The sequence below is a fragment of the Solanum dulcamara genome, chromosome 1 (genome assembly GCF_947179165.1).
Source record: "Solanum dulcamara chromosome 1, daSolDulc1.2, whole genome shotgun sequence".
NCBI classification, from domain to species: domain Eukaryota; kingdom Viridiplantae; phylum Streptophyta; class Magnoliopsida; order Solanales; family Solanaceae; genus Solanum; species Solanum dulcamara.
In genome coordinates, this window is record NC_077237.1 from 62,239,477 (window position 1) to 62,258,390 (window position 18,914).

Below are 18,914 nucleotides of genomic sequence, written 5' to 3' on the forward strand. Positions count from 1 at the left end.
AAAAAAATGCTTAAAAGATCTTTTTCTGATTTTGTCAAACACTTACAAAACTTAAAAAAAAACTAAAAGCTAAAAATCACTTAAAAATAAGCCAATTCAAACACCAAAACATACTATAATACTAAAGTGAAAAATTCTGAATTTACATTGTTGTCGGACACAACCCGGTTGAACTGACCCGACCGACTTGTTTTCTTCAAAACCCAAGAAAAGCCCTCGCAGCGAAGAGTTTCCGAGAAGCAGCAAACACGAAGAAGGAAGAGTTAAATCAATCTCCGAAAGCGAAGCATGTACGGTGGTGGTGAGTATCAGTTACGCAGTCCCTCTTTGAGTGTGAAAGTTTAGGGCTTTCATGTTGTATGTTATTATAAGCAGAAGAATTCAGCGTGTGTTTTTTTGTGTGTGTACAGATGAAGTGTCAGCAATTGTGATAGATTTGGGTAGCCATACTTGCAAAGCTGGTTACGCTGGTGAAGATGCTCCCAAAGCCGTTTTCCCATCTGTAAGTTAAAGCGCTTTATCCTTATTAGCTTGCAAATTACTAACACTTACATGTTGCCAAGCTTTATGGTTTAATTGTTTTAAACTACCTGCACCAGCATTCCGATTCGTGTTGAGTAACCTCGAGAAGAAAGTATAAGTAGCTTGTTACAACTGCAGTGATAATGTGAAAAACATTTTATACTCAGTGTATAAAACACCGAATTTGACTGGATATTTTGATTCTGTTAAAGTTGAAACCTCTAAAGTTTAGAACTTTGGTCATAGGAAGCATCCTTGAGCCTCTATGACATTTAATATGCAATTGAAGTAAAAGTCTTGGGCGGTGATAAGATGAAATGACCTAACCCTTAGCATTAGCATACTACTATTTACCTGACGCTTTTTTTTCCTTTTATATTGGGGATTTAAAGATTTTTATTATTGATCAGGAGCTCTTTTTAGTTATTTTTTGAACATATTAGAATTGTTTGAAGGGAAACTCATCAACTAGACCAACAAAAAACTGAAATTGGGAGATTTTTCCCATTGAAATTGATAAATAAGTATTGGTGTGTAATTTGAGAAAAATAGGAAACTTTACGTTGTTTTCTCATCTACATGGAGGAGAAACTTGAGGACTATTAGACTCATGGTTTGAGAATCCTCTTTAGTGTGTGATGGTCATTTTTTGTGTGCATCAACTCTGGTAATGTGGTGGATTGCTTAGTAATTACTCCCTCAGTTTAAAAAAGAATGACATAGTTTGACTTGGCATGGAGTTTAAGAAAACAAAGAAGACTTTTTCATCTTGTGGTCCTAAATTAAAATTATGTCAAATGTATCAAAATATCCTTTAATCTTGTGGCCTTAAACATGCCACGTGGAATGTTGAAATTAAAGTTTTTAAAAAGGAAATGAAGCCGTTCTTTTTGAAACGGAGGGACTATCACAGAAGCTATAAGCTCTTTGTTAGGTCCTCAAGCACTATCTCTTCAAACAATTTGTGTCTCTTATTTTTTCCAGGTTGAGTAGCTGTTCGATATGATTTGGGAATTGGATACTTGTAATGGATTTACATGGAATCTTTTACTACATTTAATTTCCAACTCTATGTTATTACCACGAAATCACAATTGTTAAAGATTGTTATGCAAGGTCTTGTAGTTCTAACGTCCAATAAAGCTAAAGGTGCAGTCAAATGACTGCTGAACTATCCTTCTCTTATGCATCTCAGAACCAGAAAATTTAAATGAAGCTCCCACATATTTGTGTAACCATTTCCATGTTTCACCTTCAAAAAATAGATAGAATATAGTTGGTGTATTTATTATATTGCTTGTACCCACTGCTGTAGAATGTTGGTTCAATGATGGAAGTCCTTGATTGCACTGAAGGATGTGGTCTGCAGTTAATGAAGTTAAAATGGACCATGAGAGACCAGGATTCAAATCCCAGTAGAGGCAAAAAAGGTGGATGATATCATCTAACCTTGGTGATAGAATTATCACGTATATGTGTTGGTGGAAGGTATTAAGTAACCGGTAGATTAATTGTGAAGATAGAAGGACACCACCGTTATCACAAACAAAAAAATAAAAGAAGAAGAAAAATAGAAGTCCCCAATTTCCTACTTAGTTTTGAACAATAAGATTTCTAGCTGATGCAGCGAAAGTTTCCCTGGAATTATATAACATAAGATAGCTGCTGAGTTTATCAGAAAAGAAGAAGAAGAAGAAAGATAGCTGCTGAGATAATTAGCAAGATCTTTCCGGGTATTCTCCTTCGTAGATTAATCAAATATCTAGTATCTCTGGTTTTCTCAGGATTAGTTCAAATCCTTTCCTCATTGTGGTTGATACGTGAATTCTTAAATATCATTAGCAAGTCAGCCACTCACAAACTAGCCTGCCTGGATTGTGAATGTCTATATCACTATGCTATTCCCTTCATGTATACTTATATTCAGCATCTTTTTTAACTAGTCACCTACGTGTTATATTTTTGTGTAAGTTGTCTTTGATTTTATGGTCTTTTAAAAGGCTGTTGGATCAGTTGATGAAATGGAAGTTGATAATCCTGATAATCCGGAGGATAATTCTGGATCTGCTCCAGACCTTAAATCAAAGGATAAGCGGAAATTGTATGTGGGATCTCAAGCCTTAGGATTTCGCCGTGATCACATGGAGGTCAGTTTACAAATTTATCTAGTACCATCTTGAGATGCCATTTCCTTATCCTTGTTGTCTAAGATGTTGGATTATCATGTCAGGTGATATCGCCCATCAAGGATGGGACGGTTGTGGACTGGGATATTGTAGAAAACATATGGGACCATGCTTTTAGGTAATTGGTCCTTCCTTTTGTTCATATGTTGAAACAATTTTCCCTTCTTCAATTAATTTTTGGTTGCCTCAATGGGAAGCATGTTGCTCTAAATATTTTCAGCTCAGGCAAGTGGGGATATATGCTTTGCTCTGCTTATGTTGCATGGTCGTTCTACACGTGTCTTGTCCTCCTATCCTAGTATGGAAATACCTTAGAAACCCTCACTGATGGATCTTAACATCTTAAGGTGGTGATATGCAGCTGATCTTGTTTCCCTGGCAGTCTGGCACACATGCTCTCTGATTGCCGTGTCCTGTGAAACATATTTTAGAATATTGTGTGTGACTGACAAAATCTAAATGATTTTCCTTTTAATCTCATTTGGTTTAGTTGATAATGGTCTATTTCACAATTTTCCTGATAGCTGAAAATAATTTTAAGCAATTGACAGTATCTAGGACATGTTAGAGTTTGTTGTAGTGTTGTGTTGAGCAAGTATTTCTAATTCCCCCCAGACCACCATTAGCCAAGATTGGGCATTCTTCATTTTGGTTTTACTACTTGGAGTACTGACAGTGTCCTCTTTATAAAGTGTTTTTCGGAACCTTTGATTATTACCTCTGGGCTGGCGATGCGAACATCACACTGGTACGGGTGTGAGGTTTGTACCGGATCTTATCAACGTTCGGTTGATAATTTGACCAAAGAACAGAGAACTGAAGAAGACAGAGATGAGGCACAAAGGAGAAGAGGAAGAAGACAGAAAGAACAGATGAGACAACAAGGAACAGCAATTCGACGAGCTTCATCATGTGTCTCTCTAATTTTTCTTCTTCTTCGAAGTCGGACAAAAAGATCTGAAATTTATAGGCATTAAAACCACCATTCAACTAAAACAGGGGACTGACACACTAGGATTACTTTCGGGTGAAGCCACCACTGCTCAAAGGAGGAAATGCTGTAGGGTATCTTTACCAATTATTGGTGGGCTTGGTTTTAAGAGAAGTGCCCGGGCAAACATATTGTGATTTGATTGGACCTCGAAGATGGTTCATTATAGATTTAAAGACAAGATCTATAAGAACAAGATTAGTTGACCAACTTGGATATGGGTAGAGGGGCAGACATTATTCATTGAGTTTTGAACTGTTTTTCTGCTGGCCCTTGGGGATTTCTCAGTTATAAAATAAATAAATTGTGTTAACTTTGGATCATTTAACACAACAGAACATAACTTAATTAATTAACCAAAAATGGATTTTAGCGAAAATTTATCTTAAGGATGAGTTATTTTTCAATGTTAGAAATTATTAATTGTTTTATATGTTATGTTTTCAATATAGATCCATATCTACTAGTTGGGAATAAACTTGAGTCTTGTTAAAACCTACACTCTAGAATCTCTTTTACCTGTGTCACACTTGCATATGTACCCATTGCATCTAGATTTGTAGCCATGTCAGACACTCACGATTGGTCATATATTAATGTAAATAATGTCATATTAGTGATTCATCCTAAAAAGGAAACACAATTATGCTCAGACTGCTTGCAGCCTTGCAATCTATTTTTGAAGATCAGACTACAATGTTCTTTTTCAGAGAATTGTAACAAGTTTTAATATAAAGGTAGACCACACAAGCTGTGAAGTCACCCGAAACAGTGTTAATTACAGTTAGAGTTCCTAGATCTAAGCCTTTCTACATGTAATCTAGAACATCAAAAAAGGACTCTGATTCCTCACCAAAATTATAAAGGTCTAAACGGTTGATCTTTGACTTCTGGATAGTACTTCCTTTGTCTTCAAAACATCTCTGATCCCTTTTTGTTCACCAAATGCATGCTGGGACAATTCTCCATCTCCCCTTTTGACTTCTTTGATCACTGAAATACCTGCTTTATGTGAAGAGATGTGGTGTTACTAATTCATTTGAAGAAAAAGGAGAAAGTCTTTTCTTATATGCTTTACTTGTGTCATTTTTTTTCTTTTTTCCTGTCATTTGTCATTTGGTTAAGTTGATACTGCTCTACACTACTGAAAGAACCTTTTTTTTTTCTGCTACTTACATTCACTTACAGGGAATGCTTACTGATCGATCCAAAGGAGCATCCAATGTTACTTGCAGAGCCTTGTTCAAACACTCAGCAGCAGAGGGAAAAGTGAGCAATGCAATGTCTTTTAGCAGTCTTTTTAGTTCACATTAAATCATGTCATTTATCTTTTGGCATTGTATAACAATTAGGTACATGATTTCAAGCTATATACTTACTGAATATGCCGCCTTTTCTGCCTATTTTTGCATCTTATGTTAATTCTGTTTTATAGGAGAACACAGTTTTATTAGGAGGACGAGAAAAATATTAGATGAAAGCACATCCTTGAGTAAAATGCTGTAGGCCCATACGTCTTTTCTATTTCAATGGGCAAAGTATGAGTGTTCTAACAGCTTCCTTTCTTATTAAAGTCATAAACACCAAAAGTTTGTTAGTAGAGTTTAATGTGAAAACAATATATATCCAATTAAACTAAGTTATAAGGCGGTGGGTACTTATATAATGAATGAATGCTAAAAATGCAGCTATTTGTGATGAATAAGGACCTAGAGCTGTGATACCAGTGATGTAGCACTAGAAATGGAGTAGGATGAAAGAGAAGAGGAAAATATGAGAAAAGAGAGGAGAGAAGAACAGAGAGAGTAGAATAAAACAGAAAGAGAGAAGAATCCACAAAAGAGAGATTTTACAAGCAGTGCATCTGTAAAATCTCTTTTGACTAGAGCGATTCTTGTGTCCATGCTTGAGCAATTTGGACTTCTCAAGATAGTTCTCTAAGCTATCTACCCAATTAAAGAACAAATCTAGGTCAAGTTTCCATCAAATTTATATCCGTCCACCTTGACTTTTTCTGTAAGGTCACTGTGGTCCTCATAGGCAGTGGATTTCTCTCAAACATAAGATGTCACTTATTAGGATGTTGCCTGGAATGCATATTCGTGGTGCTGCTAAGTGAGGATTGCCAACTACTGACTGGTTTACTGATCAACTGTTCGTTTGCCACAGAATGGATCCCAAGTCTCAATATAGAAGTCTTACCTTGTTTAATTTGTAATACCTTCTGGAATCAGTCGAGTCGAGGGATTACTTTCCTGAACAAGAAGTGTCTACTGTGAAAGAAATTGCCCATCATGAATCCAAAACAAGAGGAAAGTTATTATTCAGAGCTAAAGCTGAAGCTTTACAATCGGGGGAACACTATCATTCAAATCTTGCCTCAAGGCAGTCTGGTGCTTGCATTATCATGTCATCTGTATGCAAAATGAAAATTACAGTGGACTGATGATCATCTATTTAACAGGGCCGCAGAGATAATGTTTGAAAAATACCAAGTTCCAGCATTGTTTTTGGCCAAAAATGCTGTAAGTGCCTTGACCCACTTTGAATCTTTAATTTGTAGCGTCTTAAACATAACCTTTTTTGTGCTATTGACTAATGAAACTTTCACTTTTACCTGATTCAAAAATAAAGAAAAAAAATAAAAAAAAGCTGTGGCTTCTTAACGTTATGAGATCATTCCACTCTAGTTGTTAATTTTCTCATGGTAATGTTAATGCTAGGTTCTCACATCTTTTGCATCAGGACGTGCAACTTCTTTGGTTGTTGACAGGTAGGATGTTATATTCTACTTACTGGCTATTCCCTTGAATTACTTCTTTGACTTGTCTTGTCAGTAATAAAGTTCTCTTACTGAGATATCTCATCTCTTAGCCTTAATATCATTTATATTATCTGCATTATCGCTTTGTACCTTTCCTTCAAGCGGGATATGAAATATTGGAGAGACTTCATGACTTCTGGTGCATGGTGGCATCTTAATCTCAGTTTCTTTTCATCTTGAATAGTTAAGTTTCTATACATTTACATCCGTAGCAGTCTAAATTTGATTCATAACTGTATGATGACTGCTGAGCGAATGGTGAAAATGAGAGGTTTTTAAGTACGCTAGCATCTTATCTGTTAAGAATTATGTTTGAGAATATGGAGATATGATATCAATCTTTGCAATCAATATTAAGAATATGTGATAATGTGAATTATAGAAAATGGTATAATGCTCTAGCTTAGATTAGGTGGATACTATTCTGTATTGATATTCTTTTTCAATCCCCACTATTGCTTAGTACACCTGTAATACTCTTCCATTTCAATCATCTTTATTCTATTCTAGTGTGTGATGTCTTTTGTTTTTTGAGAAAGTAACAGTTTTGTATATTTAAGCAAAAAAACACATAGGTTGTGCTGAAACCATATTTCCAATGGCCAAAAAGGAACAAAAGCCTAGGATATCTATGATTGAAGCAGTGTTCTCTATGTAGTTCTGTTTACCCCAAAAGCAAAAAAGTCTTGTGCAGTTCTACTTGGTCCTCTGTACTGAGTTGCAACTATCTTCAAAACATCTGGTATTCCTCCTTCCAAATTGTCCACCATATACAAACTGGGACAATCCTCCATCTCTCTCTCTCTGAAGTTCCTGCATTTGCCTCTTCCCAGCCAAACAAGACTTCAATTATTTTCTTGGCATTGTCCGGGCAATGCCTCTGAGACTAGATCTTCTATAGCATGTGTGCTGTCCTGCAATTTAGGAACAGATGCTGACTGTCTCAGCTTCTTTGGAGAAATCTCTCTCCTACTAACTTTGTCTTGAGTCATAACTGCTTCCTTAGCTAATAGCCAGGTAAAATATGCAACCTTAAAAGGCGTCTTCACTTTCCAAATGTGCTTCCTTGGCCAATTGATCATCTGTTGGTTATCCTGGTTTGACAATTTGTATGTTGAGCTTACGCTACAGTCTTGTTGCCACCATAATGTGTGTGCACCTCCTGTTTCCATTTGGACTCATCTAACTGCTTGTAAAATTTACTAATGTAGCCACTTCCCAATCATTTAGATTCCTTCTGAACTATATATTCCATCCCTGAGGAGACCGTGCTTCTTTTACTGTCTTCTGTTATTTAAGTCCAAGGCATGAATGCCAGGAAAATGTTCTTTGAGGCAAGTATTCCCCAACCAGTTATCCTCCCAAAAAGAGGTTTTGCACCCATTTTACAGCCTGATAATAGAGTGATCCCTCACTAGTGGCCTAAGTGTTCCTATAGATCTCCACAAACTCTATCATAAGGATAGTGCACTTTCTTTGAAATCCACCTGTTATCTTCACCATTTTAGCTCTAATTATTTATTGGAGTTCATGGGAGCATCTCCATAGCCATTTCATTTTGAGTGCTTTACACTATAACTTTAGTTTCCTAGTGCCTAAAAAGCCCCGCCTCTTCCAATCCAGAACATTGCTCCATTTGACTCGGTGAAAAATCTTTTTATCCTTAATACCTTGTCATATAATGAGGCTATTCTGCATTAAATTTATGAGTCATATAATGAAATTTCAACAAAGGGTGATAGCACATAGACTTGCGACACTACAAAAGTGAACACAATCAATCTAGATTTATGCCTGAAGATCAATAATAAATGCTAAAATGTTGTTTGAGGATTTTATGTAGTCAATCTAACTAGTTCGTAATGACGCGTAGTTGTTGTGATAGTAACTCTTGTTCAAAACAATGAGATGCATCCTATTTGTGAAAAAAATAATGAAGAAGCACACAAGGGTAAGGGGGAGGGCGAAGTTGTGATTTTTGGTCCTTTCAAATTTTGGTGGTTAACAAAATAATCTTCAAATAATAAATTGTGCGCTTTTTGGTCCTTCCACTATTGAGTTATCATATATTCAACGGGTTATCAATTCTTTAGAGCTTTTGGGTTGGTGGTAGCCAATTTAAGTTTTCCAAAGGAGGAGCACCATGTAACCTTTCGTAATACGGTGGCTAAGACTCAGTTAGACTATTTGCTCCTTAGGATGGATGATAAAAGTCTGTGTAAGATTGTAGATTATCCCGTGTGAGAATTTTATGACCCAATGTAAGCTCTTGGTGCTGGATTTTGAGATCAAAAAGAAGAGATTGTGGATGGCAAGCTAAGAATCAAATGGGGTAGCTTGACTATGGCCAGTGCCTTGGAGATGGGGGAGAAATAAATGACTATGGGGGCTTGGGGGAGTAGTGGGGATGGAGACAGTATGTGGGATAGGACTTCTAGTTGCATTAAGGAAGCAACTAAAGAGGTGTTTGGTCTTGAGAGGCTGATTTGGTGGGCATCGATGGGACATGTGGTGGTAATGGAGAAGTCCAAGGGAAGGTGGAGGCTAAAAAGGTGGTGTATATGGAGTTGGTGGAAAGTAAGACGAGGAGGAAAAATGAACGTATAGGGAAAGGTATAAGATGGCGAATGAGGCAAAGTTAGGTGGTTAGACCTATTATGTTTTATGGGGTGGAGTGTTGTCCAGTAATTATCTTTCACATTTAAAAGATGAAAGTTGTAGAAATGAGGATGTTGCAATGGATGTATGAGCATATTAGGAGAGATAAAATTAGAAATGAGGATATTTGAGATAAGGTAGGAATGACTTCAGTGGAGGACAGGATGTCGAAAGCTAGATTAAGATAATTCAGGCATGTAAAGAGGGGATGCACGGATACCCATTTGCATAGGTGTGAGAGGTTGGCTATGGATGATTTCAGGAGAGGTAGAGATAGGCCGAAGAAGAAGTGGGGAGAGGTGATTAGACACGACATGACACAATTTCAGCTTACCAAGGACATGACTTCTAGTAGAGGTTGTAGAGGACACAAATTAGGGTAGGAGGTTATTAGGTAATAGCGGGGTGTCTTGCTATTTGTCCATATTATTAGTCATAGTATTGCTACTATAGTTTCTTGTCCTTCGATTTTAGTTACCACATATTTTTGTACTTTGATTATCGTATTATTTTACTGAGTAGTTGGTAAAGTTGCTGCCATGTGACTAGGAGGTCAAGTGTTCAAGCCTTGAAAACAGCCTCTGACAGAAATGCAAGGTAAGACTGCGTACAATAGACCCTTGTGGTCGGGCCCTCCCCCGAACCCTACACATAGTGGGAGCTTTAGGGCACCGAACTGCTTTTTTTTTATTGTTCAGAATGCTTTGGTATCCTTTCACTTTTGTTTATTCTTTTTTTGGACTGCTTTGAATTGTTTTTCCTTGAGTCGAAGGTTTATCAAAAGCCACCTGTCTACCTCTGTGATAGGTGTAAGGTCTGCGTACATCCTAGACCCTACCCTTTCCAAACCTCAGACTCTGTGGGATTACATTGGGTATGTTGTTATCTTTATCATTTGTTCACTCGAACCAAGAGAACAACATTTTGAACATCCACACATTCGTGCACAATAGAAAATTTAACTATATAAGTAGACTTGGGCCGACAAAGGTAAATGATGTCTTGAAAAATATGAGGATTAGAAAAACTTGTTCCCATGGGGAACTAGAAGTGCTTGGAGAGGTTGGTGTAGAATGACCCGGTACCTTGGTTCCAACGTATAAGATATAGATATATTCGAAGTTGTGCAAGCTATCTTGACACTAAAAACATAATTCATACAAAACTCTGGAAAGAATGATAGAGCGAAGACATAGGAGTCATCTATTCAATCAACTACACATCAAATGTCCAATCATGGACACAAAATTAAAGCACATGTTATCAAATAACATTTAAGGGTGTGATCCAGTGGTCAATGAAGTGGGTACAAACCTTCGAAACCAAGATTCAAATTCCAGCAGAGACAAAACACTAGGTGTTTTCTTCCCATCTACCTTAAACTTGGTGGGCAAAGTTATTCGGTGGGAGATAGCAGATACCCGATGAAATACTCTAGAAGAAATATGTTATCAGGTTTAGAATACAGTCTTTTACATTTTTATTAAATTTGTTAAGGAAATTTTTCTAAGCCTTGGATCTTGGCACAGTTCTCTTTTCAAGTTGTAGCTGTTTCTATTTAGGAGACTGAATGCATCTTTGTTCTCTTCTGTTACTCCTCCTTGCTAACTGTTATAAATTAGTTTTTTCTTGCATCTTTTCTTTATTGTTTATTGAGCATTGCTAAAGAGATGTCTGAACTAATTGGTTCAGTGGTGGAGGATTGACTACTGTTGCTCCGGTTCATGATGGATACGTTCTTCAAAAGGTATCTCTTAACAAAGAACAACTGCTTAAGTGTGTGTTTTCCCCATTTTTTTCTTTTGCTTTTCTGACTGTAAGAATTTGACTCGTAAAAAGATCAACATAGGATCATTTTTACTGATTTTGTTGAGCTATTGTAAGATAGCTACTTTCGATTTGCAGTATGACCTCTTTCGGTTTCTTCCTTTTGGAAATTATATAGTTTATTTTCTAGCATTAACAGAGCTTACACTTAACACTGTAGAGATCTCCCATTAGTGTTTGTATTTCTGACATGCTTCAGTAAATTGTTTAATTGCTCTGAAGCTAATTATTTCGTTTCTGAATCTGCTAATTGTTCCCCCTCACTGTCAAAACTCAAAAAAAAAGAGAAGAAAAAATATAAAGGAAAGATGCTGCCTATTATGTCTTTTTGTACTTCCCCATGGTAAGCATTGAGGGCCTCAAGTTGTAGCTCACTAGAATTTCTTTAAGAGAACTTACATTTTGGGTTGGCATTTTCCCCTCAAATAGAAGTTTTAAGTAACTATTCATTCGATTTTCCTACCTTTTCCCTAGATTGTAAGCTAGAGTGAAGAAGAAATCAAGTCCATGATATGCATTCTAAGGTGGAAAATCGACTTATTTTTATGAGGATTGATCAATCTATTTTAGGTGTTGAAGGGGCAGGCATCTCTAGATGAAAATTTAAGATGTATATTTTTGTCTACAGAAGGTGGAAGGAGGAAAAGAGTTTCACGTTCAGGTGCATTAGCCCTTCTCCTTGCTTGGGGAGGCAGGGTCTAAGCTGCTCAAGAACTTGTAAAATCCGTTTTATTTCTTTAAGGAAGGAACAGTGAAGTGGTTATGGATGTTAAATCTTCACCAGATGTTCGGTGCATTGTTTCCAACTTCTCAAAGTTCTGGTTTGGTTGTAGTCTCTGGTGCAATAATACTACGGCATGTTTAGAGCTGGAGGCTGTATTTTACTTTCTTAGTTCTTTACTTACATCGTAAAGTTCTCTTTTGATGTTCCTTTGCCTCAGCATTTCCTTAATGCTGGTTGTTTTACGTCAATAATATTCCTTTATTACTCATCAAAAAAAGTTCTGTTTTGGTTTTAAATAGATAAGTTTATTTCTTTAATTTGATAACAGGCGGTTGCTACATCTCCTATTGGGGGAGGAATTCTTACTGATTGCTTGATAAAAAGTTTGGAACAGAAAGGCATTACGGTTAGATATTTATTGTCAGTTATCCTTGAGACTTGATTGAATCCAATGATCCGTTTTGTTTTGAAACAAACTTTTTTCTTTCCCTTTCTCATTTATTTCTAGATAAAACCTAGGTATTCATTCAAGCGGAAGGAGATCCGTCCAGGAGAATTTCAGGTAACACATCCTTGTTTCAGTGCTATAGCCAGTCTAATTGTTTAATCCTTCACATTAATTGTACCTTTTAAGTATTCAGGTTTATGTTTCTTCGTAACTTTTTGTTTCCAATACAAGAAAAAAAGGAGAACCAGATTGTGACTTAAAATGAATTTGTGATCAACTTTTGGCTTACATAAAAAACATTGTACTTGGGTGTCATTGCTTTCTCCTGCATCAAGTTTTTTTTTGCTCAAAACTTTCATGCTTTGTTTCTGTACAGTTCGATCTGTTTGCATTGAACGTAGACATAATGGTTCTTCTTTAGCCAGTCGCATCAAATGGGAGCTTAAAAGGAAAGCATCATAGAAAGCCTAATTTTTTCATTGGCAAATAGGCAATTAGTTTCTGATTTGCATGGTCTGCTAGCATTTTAGTGCTTAACGCCTTTAATCTTGTGATGTTTTGATAGATTTGTTGCTGATATTCATGATTTGTTTCACAGACAGTGGACCTTGATTTCCCTGATACAACAGAGAGTTACAAGCTATATTGTCAGGTTAATTATTCTTGGCATTTCCTTTCTTCAGTTGTTATTTCTCTCAGCTGCTCAGTATTATTCTATTTTTTGCAGAGAGCGATTGCAAGTGACATAAAAGAATGCGTCTCCCGAGCCCCAGATACTCCATATGATGGTTTCTTTCTCCCCTCAGCTATTATATTCTTATACTCTTCCTAATTCATTGATTTTTTTAATTATGTAGTCTCCCTAGAAGATACAAATGTATCTTAATGTGAGAAGGCAGTTCACTAAAAAGTTTACTTCCACTCTGAATCAAATGCCCTGTTTCCCTTTTACGGTCAAATTTGGAAATAGTTACTTTGTCCCTACACAATCTAATTGAGATATTCAAAAGCTACATGTAATAAACCATGACATTTTATCAGTCGAAGAAAATCTATTTTGACTCCCAAAAAGATAAAAAAAACAAGTTACTAATGAACGAAAGTAGCATCTGATCCTCATCTAGCATAGGTATTAAATACTATCTTGTTTCCTCTTCCCTCATCCAACTCTGCCGCTGAAAAACATTGAATTATCTCGCCCCCAATGCAGGTGAAATTTACAGGCAATGAAATCTTGATCCAAGTGTAGTGAGAGGAGATGACCCCTGAAGCTATTGCTAGCATTCTATAATGTGTTGTCGACTGAAATGAAAGACTCGTATCTTCTGTAATCCCTGGATCAGCTATTATACCTTTATCTAAAAGGAAATAGAAGAAGAAAAAAGTTAAAAAATTAACTTCCTCATCGAATAAAATGTCACTGATATCTTTTGGCCAGTCTTAAGACCTTTTGAGTATATATTCTTGCTCATGATGACAGTTAAAATTGCTTCAAGTCCTAATGACACTTTATTCTTGTCTGTTTTCCCCTATTTTTTTTGGATTTTATTCCATATGCAGTATGTTGCTTTGAAGTTTTAAAATATTATGCTGCTACTCTGTTTTGTGCAGACAGTTCATATTCAAACATTCCAACGACATCTTATGAGCTACCTGATGGGCAGTAAGTGTTGTACTCCTCTCTTTTTATTAGAGAATGAGTGATTCAGTTTCCCTGAAATCTTTGGTTGAAGATCTAAATGCAAAAACTGAAAACAGTTTCATTTCGTAGTTCGTAATATTACTTTTTTTTTCTTTCCAAGATTATTCGCTTCATCTGTTCAGACTTTAGAGTTACTGCTGTGTCCTATTTTGATTAACCTATGCCTTCTCAAAAACATACAGACCACCTTCCTTAATTGGCAAAGTCCATCATTTGAAACAATGTCATACTAGCTGAAGATAGAATTACTTTATAAGTTCTTTTTTTTTTGAATTTGACGTGACAATACCTTTTCATACTAATTAAATATCTAGCGATCTTAAATATAGGAACTCATTACTGTTCTCTTACCCTTTGCAAAATTAATTAGGTCAATGATATTTGGGTGGGTGGGGGCATTCCTTACTATCGTCTATGGTTTGTTGCTTTATGACACAGGACGATAGAAGTTGGAGCGGATAGATTCAAGATTCCTGATATTATATTCAATCCATCATTGGTTCAGGTTGGTGTTGCTTTAGTCATCCAAATTCAGGTTTCTTGTTCAGTTTGCTTATCTTATGTGAGTCATGGATGGATGTGTAATGTTGTTTGTACACACTTTCATCTTGTTCTATCCATGATTCTGTATTTTTAGGTTCATCCTAAGATGTTGTATCTGTAGTGCTTCTTGCTTTGCCTCCCTTCTGTTGTATTTGTCACTTTTTATGTATTGATCCTTCGGAAGTAGGGTGTGCTTATAGCTGAAGCACTCATTGATATGATCTGTAAACTTGGTTCTTTGCATTGCAATGGATGAGAACTATATTTTAAGGATTATTTTGGTAGTAAATGAGGTTTATGGACACAATAGTGGGGTGTTTCTAGGGTGACACTTTATGTGCCATGACCTCTACCTTGAGATTCAGATTTATTTGTTCAATTGCCAAAGAGATATCCATCTATAAACACTTCTAATAAAGTATTTCTTTTGTGTTTTTTTCTGTACTATCATATGTTTTTAAATGCAGTAATGTTCAGTCTGCTTAAACATACCTCTTATTCGAAAAATCTGTCCTTTGCCGTCTCAAGCTAGCTCCTTCAGATCCTTCATTTATCTAGTCTTTACTTTGGTATTTTCCTTACTGATGTGTGTCACAGACTATTCCCGGTATGGAAAATTTTGCTGAAACTACTGCTTCCCTTCGTGGTCTACCAACAATGGTTGGTCCTCTCTCTCAAATTTGCTTGTGTAGATAAAATATCGGTTAAGGACATGAGTCCTCCAAAATGTTCTTCTTTCGCCTTTTTTATGTTTTTTTAATTAGTAATTTACTCAATTTTTTTCAGGTTATAGATAGCATAAACAAGTGCGATGTGGATATTCGAAGAGAACTCTTTAGCAGTATATTGGTAAAGCCATCAGCGTTTCTTGCAATCTATTTACACATGACGCTGCAGTTCCTTTTTTTTGCGCACCTCCCTTCTCTTCTGTTGTTGCTTACATTTAAATACTTGTTAAGTCACCTAACAAAGTAAATTTTTTCAAATCCACATTTTCACATGCTTCCTTCAGGAGAAGAGTATGGAAACTGCACGATTAAGTAATTTTAATTTTAAAACTGGAGTGATGCTCCATATGACATACAGTAGTCCATAAAATTGCCATATAAAGAACAACAATATGAAAGTTCAATAGCAGATTAGAACTGATGCTTCTCAAATTTGTCATTGGATTAATTAACTATACTCACCACGAGCATACTAATTTCCAATTGACTTATTTTATTTCGTCTATTTGATTATGAAACTTTAGATGAGATGTTAGTTTGACTTCACTGCCCACTACAGCTTGCTGGGGGAACAGCATCGATGCAACAACTCAAAGAACGTCTGGAGAAGGACTTGCTAGAGGTCCCGTTTCCCATTTGACTCTAAATTATGCCCCTCTCCCCCGTTCGTGCATGTAACCGTGTTCAAGGATAGCATTCTCATTTTATCTCCTTAGTTTGAATAGCCTAATTCTGTATCTTGTATGTGCTTCTTCTAGGAGTCTCCTCAGGCAGCGAGAGTCAAAGTACTGGCTAGTGGAAATGCTACAGAAAGGAGATTCAGGTTAAACTAGTACTCTGTAGTTCTCTTTTACTGTTTCTCAGTTTCTCTTCATGGTAATAGTTCCTTTTGATGTTGAGTGTTCTAAGTAAAGTTAGAATCTTTCAACTGTATAAAGTGCATTTTGTACTCCTCTTCTGGATGTGACTACATTTACGGTCCGGGTTGGACTTCTCCCCATATTTGTTACTTCTAAGTTTAAGCTGACACGCATTTTGCCGAGTAAAATTTCAAGTATCTTTTTGTTTTTCTCCCTTCCCCTTACCATTTAATTGCAGAGTTGAGAAAGCAGTAAACATACTTCCATTTAATTGCAGAGTTGAGAAAGCAGTAAACATACTTCTATTTATTTCAGCTGCTTTTACCATAACCTTGTAATATGCTAATTTATTGAAGATATACGGCATTGTTCCATAAATGATGGGTTCTTGCAAACGGGGAGAAAAGCTTTCCTTACACGAGTGAACTAACAAGTTATTGTTCAGTGTTTGGATAGGGGGCAGCATATTGGCATCTCTTGGTTCCTTTCAACAAATGTGGTTTTCAAAGTCCGAGTAAGTTTTACATCTCTCTCTTAGGCTTGAATACAATACTACTTTTGGCTAGCAAGAGTTTTTGTTTCCTTTAAAGTAGCACCGTGGATTCTGCTAGAACTATACTTTTATCTTAGTAATTAAACCTTTTGGTTTATGCTAATGACAGGTACGAAGAGCATGGGGCATCTTACGTTCAAAGGAAATGCCCTTAAGAAAGATGATTAGCTGTTGTATTCTGCGGAAAAGCACTCTATTTATTGGACTAGCATCAAACAAAGAATGTTTTCCCAAATTTACCTGCTCAGTTCATGTCTTGTATTGTTAGGAATCTGTATCAGTGGATACCATTATTCTGCAATGCACAATGTACATCCATATCGGACTAGCATCGATGTCTAACGCTATATAAATCAACGACTATTAGTTCTGCTATTTAAGCTTTTTAGTGAAAATGCTATATTAAACACCCTAAAAAACAATGGCCAAAGTACTAATTGATAAGTACCTTGTTTGACAATTAAGTCCTTTGCGTTTCGAAGTTCGCCCGATGGGTCAATCACGTAGCATTCCTGGGTTTCTTGTGCCTGATATGACTATATTTTTTGATCTTTTTATGTTTTGGTTGGTCAATTTTTGAGAAACAATTTCTTTTAAAAAATAAGTTTCTTAAAATTTTATGGGTGACATTTATCTCCTTCCATATTAACACCTTCAACCCAATCCATGCTTTTGACCAAACTCTCACTCCCACCTCACCTCCACCCCTAACCCACCTTGCTCCACTTCCACATAAACCCTCATCCTGACCATGATTACTATCACAATGTACCTACAATATGTATAAATTAATAAGTTTTCTTCCGCTTCTTACACTCGTAAAAGACATCCCTATTTATAAAGAGAATTAACGAATTTAGAATAAATTCCTTTATTTTATTAGAAAAGTTATGCTTATAATAAACGACAATCATATGTTAATTTACAAATTTTAGTTTGTTTGTAGCATATACTTCTACACAATATTAATTATACTACCAAAGATGCGTATTCGAGTTTAATCTAATTAAAGACCCAAATTCATATTCAAAAAACTAAATGTTCGACATATAATTTTCTTTCTTTTGAATTCAATGTATAATTAAAATTGCATCAATTTCATCTTAAAACCAACATCACAAAAATAGCGAATTTAAATTATATATATGTATTACTTTTTTTCCAGATAGCAACAAAGGAAATGTTACAAAAGACATCATCAAAGGATGTGGTTCACCGAATGAGGCTGTTTAATTGGAGGTTTTGAATTCAAGTTCTGAATATGGAAATTTTTTTGGTAGAGAGCATTTTCTCCCGAATGAGGTCCTATGCAGTGGGAAGTTGTTGGAATAATAATTCAAAGTTGGAATATGGATCTTAAGTTGTTTAGGATTTGTTATTTGATATTTATTTAATTAATTTTTAGTTAGAATTTGTTTGTCCTAGTTCATATAGGAATAAGTTTTCTAGTTCTAGTTTAATTTGATTTCTTACTATTATAAATAAGAATATTGCTAGGTTATTTTCAATACACAAAATATATAGAAAAATATACAAAAAATACAAAATATACAAATCTTGTAGTAAGATTCAAGAGATTTTGAGTTTATGAATAAAATATTTTCTTGAGAAACCAAAAAGAAACATTAGAAAGACCAACGCCTCTTGTTCTTGGAATATAAATTATTTAATTACTGCGTGTGCTTTATGTTGAAATATACAAAATCAAAATAAAATATAAGCAATACTAAGTCGATTGTATAATTCTAAATAATTCAAATTAAATTAAAAACTTACAATGTTAACCTAGATGTGGATTGGAGAAACAAAAACCTTTTTCTAGTAAAGCGACAAATTATAAATAGAGATTTACCGACATCTGAACGTATATCCATTTAGATTCCCATCATCTTTCCTCTACATGTATGTCATGTAAATAGATTTTATTGTAAATGGAAATTATTTTCTTTAATCATATCTTTACCATTATTTTTAGTCATGAAGTTTTTTACTTTTACCCACTTTAAATCAATTTAAACCAATTTTCAAACCTATCAAAAATGATTTACTCTTAATTCAAATATCTACTCGATATAAATATCTTCATGTGTGTATGGAATTTACTTAAAATATGTGAATATGTTCATATTTTCTATTTGGTTCTCCAGCTAATTTTTGAATGATAATTAGTTCTTTGCATAATTTCTTTTTAAATATTTTGCTCGATATCAACTTACAATTTTAGAGTCATGAAAGTTAACCATTATTGTAGATTTTATGAATGGAGAAAGAATAAAATAATAAGATGCAAAACGCGGGACTTATGATAAATTCGAAACAAGTCATGAAGAAATCGAACAGTTGATATC

General features: G+C 35.4%; 1 protein-coding gene across 5 annotated transcripts; it reads left to right on the forward strand.

Moving 5' to 3' along the window:
- Window positions 1-132: 132 nt before the first annotated feature.
- LOC129890529 (actin-related protein 4) lies at window positions 133-16,941 on the forward strand. 5 transcript variants are annotated; one of them, XM_055966125.1, is made up of 20 exons: window positions 135-301; window positions 411-502; window positions 2,523-2,669; window positions 2,753-2,826; window positions 4,888-4,968; window positions 6,164-6,224; window positions 6,423-6,472; window positions 10,874-10,928; window positions 12,061-12,138; window positions 12,241-12,294; window positions 12,779-12,832; window positions 12,908-12,968; window positions 13,792-13,843; window positions 14,321-14,387; window positions 15,023-15,085; window positions 15,212-15,274; window positions 15,713-15,775; window positions 15,924-15,976; window positions 16,459-16,527; window positions 16,676-16,941. In XM_055966125.1, the coding sequence occupies exons 1-20, from the start codon at window positions 289-291 to the stop codon at window positions 16,719-16,721; spliced, it is 1,296 nt and encodes a 431-aa protein (XP_055822100.1). In that variant the 5' UTR covers window positions 135-288; the 3' UTR covers window positions 16,722-16,941. The 5 variants fall into 5 exon arrangements, with proteins under 5 accessions (XP_055822171.1, XP_055822213.1, XP_055822100.1 ...); XM_055966087.1 differs by having other exon boundaries at window positions 137-301; window positions 15,912-15,976; XM_055966196.1 differs by lacking the exons at window positions 16,459-16,527; window positions 16,676-16,941 and adding an exon at window positions 16,370-16,424 and having other exon boundaries at window positions 133-301.
- The last annotated feature ends 1,973 nt before the right edge of the window (window positions 16,942-18,914 follow it).